This window comes from Acomys russatus, chromosome 19 (genome assembly GCF_903995435.1).
Source record: "Acomys russatus chromosome 19, mAcoRus1.1, whole genome shotgun sequence".
Classification (NCBI taxonomy): Eukaryota; Metazoa; Chordata; class Mammalia; order Rodentia; family Muridae; genus Acomys; species Acomys russatus.
In genome coordinates this window covers 14,056,092-14,062,249 of record NC_067155.1, presented here as the reverse complement: position 1 = coordinate 14,062,249, position 6,158 = coordinate 14,056,092, and the positions used below count along the sequence as shown (strand labels likewise).

Genomic DNA, 6,158 nt, shown 5'->3' with positions numbered 1-6,158 from the left:
TGCCCGTGCCTGGCCCCTGGCCTCACCCACACCAAGAACCGGGAGCACGGCTTTCTGTGCCAGTCCTCCAGTGCCCAGGGCGCTCACCCCCACTCCAAACCGGTCTGTCCAGCCGTCCATACTATGGAGGGGGAGCCTCCCACCCCAGACACCCCAAGAAAGCCAGAGTTCAGACACACGAATAAATAGAGGATGGTTTATTCACACAATGGGAAGGTGACAGCAGAACTGTACAAAACTGCTCAGGCCATCGTGGGGTGCTTCTGCCGCAGGTGCTTGTCCAGTGTGGCCTGTAGGCCAAAGGGCACACAGCAGTGGGGGCACTTATAGAGGGTGCTGCCCGGACCTAGACCATGTGTGCGGCGATGGCGGTTGAGCTTGCTGCTCTGGGCGCAGGCATAAGGACACTGGTTACAGGCGTAGGGCCGCTCGCCAGTGTGTGAGCGCCGGTGCACTGTCAGGTTGCTGCTGTTGGTGAAGTGCTTCCCACAGAACTCACAGCTGCCCCCGGCCCCGCGGCTCTTGCTCGCCTTCCTGGGTGTCGTGTTCTCGCTCTTCACAGAGTCAGTCCTCTCTACTTTGGTAATGGCTCCCCAGCCTATGTCATCCAGACCTGCTTGGGCCCCACCACCAGGAGCCCCAGGTTCCTGGGCCCCCGCTGTGGCCGCAGCTCCAGCCTTCTCCACGGTCTGGCATGGATGTGTGCTAGCTGGAGCAGCTGCATGGGCAGCCGGTTCAGGAGGAGCTGCCGGGGAGACCCCCCTGCTGCTGTCAGGGGTACAGGGACTCCTAGCTGTTGGCTGCCGGTGGGTCTTCTTGTGTCTGTTGAGCTTGCTGCTCTGAGTGCAGGCATAGGAGCACTGGTCACAGGCGTAGGGTCGCTCACCAGTGTGGGAGCGCATGTGGACCTTGAGGTTGCTTAAAGAGCTGAGGGTCTTCTTGCACACCGGGCAGGTGGGGCTCTTCCGGGCAGCACTGCTCACTGGGAGGGGCTTGTCCTTAACCGGCTCCACCACTGCAACTGCTGACATAGCCGCAGCAACCTCAGCCAGGCCCAGCAACGGAGCCTCGGGGGTCTCCAAATCCGTCTGGTAGATGTATAGTCCGTGGTCCCACTGGACATGGCGCAGCAACTTCCAAGCACCGGTGAACTGCCTGCCACATCGGAAGCAGCTCAGGACATTCAGCTCCTTGGATTCTGGAAGAGGAAGGGGCGGGGAATCACTGTAGGGGTTAACAGCACCAGACCAGCAGGAGACAGATGCTATCCTCAGGGAAGCTCCTAGGTGGTAAAGAGGACCTTCAGTTCCTTATCGGAGGGAGGTCACCTAGGCACTCAGCTGGGGCCTAGCGGAGAGGCACCACTTACTGGAGAGGTGGGCTAGTGTTTGGATCTTGAATTTGACATTTTTCCTGAACCAGCTTGACTTCAGCCAAATTTCAGTATGTCCTTTACGATACCGCAGACCAAGGCCAAAGCAGAGACTTGAAGTCGAGGCCTTCCTAGCTATCCCCTCATGCCTCAGTTTCCTACGCTGCTAGAGAGTTCTGAATGCTGGGAATCTGGGGCGAGGGGGTCCCTTCCAGGGTTGTGACCTCAAATAGAGAACAGCTGGAGCCTTGGTTCCTGTAAGCCCTCAATCAACACTAGCTGAGTCCCAGATATCAAAAATACCCACAGCAGCCAGGCGTGGTTGGCGCACACCTTTAATCCCAGCACTCGGGAGGCAGAGGCAGGCGGATCGCTGTGAGTTCGAGGCCAGCCTGGTCTACAAAGTGAGTCCAGGACGGCCAAGGCCACACAGAGAAACCCTGTCTCGAGAAAACAACAACAACAACAAAATACCCACAGCTAAACCAGGAGTGGTGGCTGGCTCTAAACCCAGCACTGGGCCCAGCACTTGGAGGCAGAGGCAGGCGGATCGCTGTGAACTCGAGGCCAGCCTGGTCCACAAAATGAGTCCAGGACAGCCAAGGCTACAGAGAAAACCTGTCTCGGAAAACAAAACAAACAAACAAACAGCACGTGGGAGGCAGAAGCGGCAGGTCTCTGTTTAAACTGGAGGCCAGGGGCGGAAGAGTTGGCTCAGTGGTTAAGAGCACTGCCTGCTCTTCCAAAGGACCCGGGTTCAATTCCCAGCAACCACATGGCAGCTCACAACTGTCTGTAACTCTAAGATCTGACACCCTCACACCAATGCACATAAGTTAAACTTAAAATAAAAACATTTTTTAAAAAAATAAATAAACTGGAGGCCAGTCAGGGTTATGTAGAGACCCTGTCTCAAAACAAAACAAAACAAAAAAACCCAACCCCCCCCCCCAAAAAAAAAAAACAGAAAAAGAAAAAAGAAAAAGCGGGCAGTTGTGGCGCACGCCTTTAATCCCAGCACTCTGGAGGCGGAGACAGGCAGATTTTTGAGTTCAAGGACAGTCTGGCCTACAAATGAGTCCAGGCCAGCCAGGGATTTACAAGAGAAACCCTGTCTCAAAAAACAAAAACCAAAACCAAACAAAACCCAAACATCAAGAGAGGTACCCACTCACAGCTGCCTAGGCTAGAGCGAGACCCCTGTTTAAAATGTTAAACCCTGCCGTGACCCTCCCACACCAAGTGCCCACCAGTCAGCGCCGGCGGGCGGGCGGGCTGCTACTCAGGTGATCCCATCGCAGCTGCTCCCCGCCCCCCTCAGCTAAAGCTGATTGGATTACAGACCCTCTCTGGCCCTGCCCTGAATATAATTCCATTTCCCAAGTTCCACCTGGGCACCAGATGAGCAGGGGGCTGGAAACTCAAGTTCAGGTCAAGTCCCTAAATCTCACAGGCAACAAGAGCTCGGACCAAGCACCACACAGAGATCCCTCCTCCTCCTCCAGCGTCCAGCCCAGGGGCTTCCCAGCACTCAGCTGGGAGATCCCAGCAAGGGAACGAACCAGAAGAAACCTATCCCTGGCTCTGAACTGTCGAACCTCAGACAGTTAAGTGTGGTAACTTCCATTCCTGCGGGCCTCCCACCCGCCACTGTCCCATCCTCCTTCAGGGCCCTTCTACTGCCAACCCTGGTCCAGCCACCTGGCCAGTTATTTCTGTCCAAGGGGAAGGAGAAGTGAAACTTAAATTAGGGGTGTATGGCAAAACCCCGGGCCAGTCTTCTGGGGCTGGCCACACCTTGTGGGTGGCCTCCCTCCGCTGCCCAGCCCCCGCCCCACCTCTACTCCCTGCCCTAGGACAGGCAAGCCTAGGCCACGCCTTGGTTCTACCCTAAGGGGGGGAGCAAGGAGAAAAGGGAAGTAATGGTCCGTGCCCCATCTGTCCACCTTAGTCCCCCTCTCCGCAGAGCAGGAAGCCCAACCCTGGATCAGAGAGGGGCAGTGTACCCCAACTTAACTTACCAGAAATGGGGCCCGAGCCCTGGAGGAGCTGACAGCCCAGTTTTTTGTGATCCATGAATGCTACAATGGCCTCTAATGGGAAGGTCTGTAGGCAGCGCCCGCAGGTCAACAGATCTGGGTGCTTGTTGGTCCAGGGCTGGCGGTCTGCAGGGAGGAAGCGGGTGGTGAGCGGTGGGGTGGGGCCCGGCTCCGGGTGAAGGGCTCCAAGGTGGAGAGGGGAAACCCAGAGGTCAGAGGCGAGGGCTGGAGAGGCCAGGCGGGTCCCCGGAGTCATCCCCAGGGGAGAAGTACCCACCAGAGTCCGGGTGCACTTAGGAGCGACGACTGGGGGACACCAGGCCGATCCCGAGGCAGAGAGACACCGGCCAGAGAGGGCCCCGGTGCACGCGGGGGCGACGGCTGAGGACGCCAGGCGGGTCGGGTCCCAGGGACAGGGAACCACCCACCCGAAGGTCCCAATGCGCGTAGGGGGCCAAGGCTGGGGACTCACCGGAAGGCTTAGAGGTCAGCGGCATCCGCGGGGCACACGTGCTGTGCTCGCCGAGGGGGCGCGGGGCGGTGTCGAGGCGACGCTCCGCACCGACGAGCCCCCGCATGGATAAGTCCCTCGGAGACCAGGGCCCCAGCGCCACGGTCCCCGCGTCGTGCTCCGGCTGCACATCAATGACGAGGTCGGGCGTCTCCATGTCTTCGTCGTCGGGCTCCGGGTCTACTCGGCGTGGCACGCGGCCTGCCTTGCGGCGGGACATGGGGCGGAGGGTGCAGGAGGTCCAGGTAACCCGCGCGGCGGCCGGACGCTCAGGTGAGTGGCCTGCGGCGACCCGCGCCGAACTTTTTACACGTGCTGGTCCTGCCTGGCTCCGCCCAGTGGGGGCGGGTCCTTGAGGGGCCAGTCGCTACGGTCAAACTCGACCTTCCCGGGCCCAGCCCGCTGCCCCGGGACCCGCGCTCAGACTGTACCCTCCTTCTGCCAGGGGGTGGGAAATCGGTTTCACCGGGGAGGGAGGAAAGCGCGGTTCCCAAACCCCACTCACTCTACGGCTGGTGACACCCGAGGCTCGCGATGCCGCGCCTCACGCTCCAAGCCAAAAGAGGTGGACATCCCTGACTAGACTGGAAGCCGTACTAAGAACATTCCATTCACTTTTTAAACCTTTTTCTTTTCTCTCTCTCTCTCTCTCTCTCTCTCTCTCTCTCTCTCTCTCTCTCTCTCTCTCTTTCTTTCGTCTTTTAAGCCCGAATTGGCTGTGTACTGGACCTTTTGATCTTGGGTCCACCTCTCCAGCGCTGGTTTTACAGGGTCCATCACTTACACCTATTTTAGGTGGTGCTGGGCATCGAACCCAGAGCTTCTGGAACTGTAAGCAAGCACTCTCCCTACCCACCTGGGCTACATGCCAGACTTTTGCTGATGGGAATGGGGGTGGCAGTGAGAGGGAGTGGGACACCACATAAGATGACTGGAAAACCTGGCGCGGTGGCGCGCACACCTTTTTAATCCCAGCACTGCGGAGGAAGAGGCTGGCGGATTCTCCGTGCATTCGAACGCTAGCCTGGTCTATAAAGCGAGTTTCAGGACAGCCAGAGCTACGAAAAGAAACGTGTTTCGAAAAACAAAACCAACCAAAATATAAATAAATAAATAAAAGATTAATCTAAAACACGGACACCGCGCCCCCCCCCCCCAATAGCAGGGCGCAACGGGCTCACGCCTGTGATCCCAGCACGCCTGTAATTCTAGGGAAGTCGAAGCAGGCAGATCTCTGAGTTCGAGGCCAGCCTGGTCTACAAAGTGTGTCCAGGACAGCCATGGCTACACAGAGAAAGCCTGCCTCAAAACCAAACCAAAAGGATTCCCACCTTCACCGCTACTCCCGTGCTTATTGGTACCCTCCGCTACTCAGGAGCCGGGGAACCATAAATCCAAGGCCAGCTGGGGCTGTTTCACAGTATATAGAATACGCTTTGTGTTGACAAGTGCCTTGGAGGGCAGAATCAAGCTGGGAAGGGAGCAAGGTTACCCCAGAAAAGAGCTTCTGGTCCGTGTCGCCCCCCTCCCCCACGCACACAAGGACTGAGCAAACAAGGCAGTAGGCGACCCCAGAAGGCAGGCTGGCCGTTGCCAATGGGCAATCTCAGTCTGTGGAATGTGGAAGCCAGTTTCAGTCAGCTACTTAGAGGGTATGGGACTAGCTTAGGCTACATGAGCCTCTGCAATAAATACATAAATAAAAAATAAATAAATGATTTTGCTTTGTTTTTATTTATTTATTTATTTATTTATTTGGTTTTTCAAGACAGAGTTTCTCTGTGTAGCCTTGGCTGTCCTGGACTCCCTTTGTAGACCAGGCTGGCCTCGAATTCAGATCGATCCGCCTGCCTCTGCCTCCCAGAGTGCTGGGATTAAAGGCATGTGCCACCACGCCCTGCCATGTTTTGTTTTTAAAGCTGGCTTTTGGTGGTACACACTGTAATCCTAGTACTCCACTCTGGGATTAAGAGGCAGAAGGATTGCCCCAGAGTTCTGATCAACCCAGCCTACACAATGACTTCCAAGCCAAAAAAAAAAATAAAAATAAAAAAGACTTGAGGTTTGTAAGGGAAAAAATAAAAATAAAAAAGACTTGAGGTTTGTAAGGGAACCAAGAAGAGCCATGAACACTGGACCTTGTGGCATTCTGGACTAACAAGACGGGGTCAGGGGGAGGGAGAAGCCATGGGGTGGGGCGCATACCCACCCAGAGGGTCTTTGGGCTACTCTGCGG

General features: G+C 56.5%; 1 protein-coding gene across 1 annotated transcript; it reads right to left on the bottom strand.

Annotated features, from left to right (window-relative positions):
• Positions 1–196: 196 nt before the first annotated feature.
• Znf296 (zinc finger protein 296) lies at positions 197–4,512 on the bottom strand. The gene is made up of 3 exons (XM_051162540.1): positions 3,884–4,512; positions 3,394–3,537; positions 197–1,198 (listed from the first exon to the last, which is right to left on the bottom strand). The coding sequence occupies exons 1-3, from the start codon at positions 4,140–4,142 to the stop codon at positions 243–245; spliced, it is 1,359 nt and encodes a 452-aa protein (XP_051018497.1). The 5' UTR covers positions 4,143–4,512; the 3' UTR covers positions 197–242.
• Positions 4,513–6,158: the final 1,646 nt, after the last annotated feature.

Coding starts and splice junctions, on each gene's coding strand:
- Znf296 (XM_051162540.1), bottom strand. CDS start 4,142: ATGTCCCGCCGCAAGGCAGGCCGCGTGCCACGCCGAGTAGACCCGGAG. Junction 3,538..3,883: donor GCTGACCTCTAAGCCTTCCG/GTGAGTCCCCAG, acceptor TCCTCCCTGCAG/ACCGCCAGCCCTGGACCAAC. Junction 1,199..3,393: donor GGGCTCGGGCCCCATTTCTG/GTAAGTTAAGTT, acceptor TTCCTCTTCCAG/AATCCAAGGAGCTGAATGTC.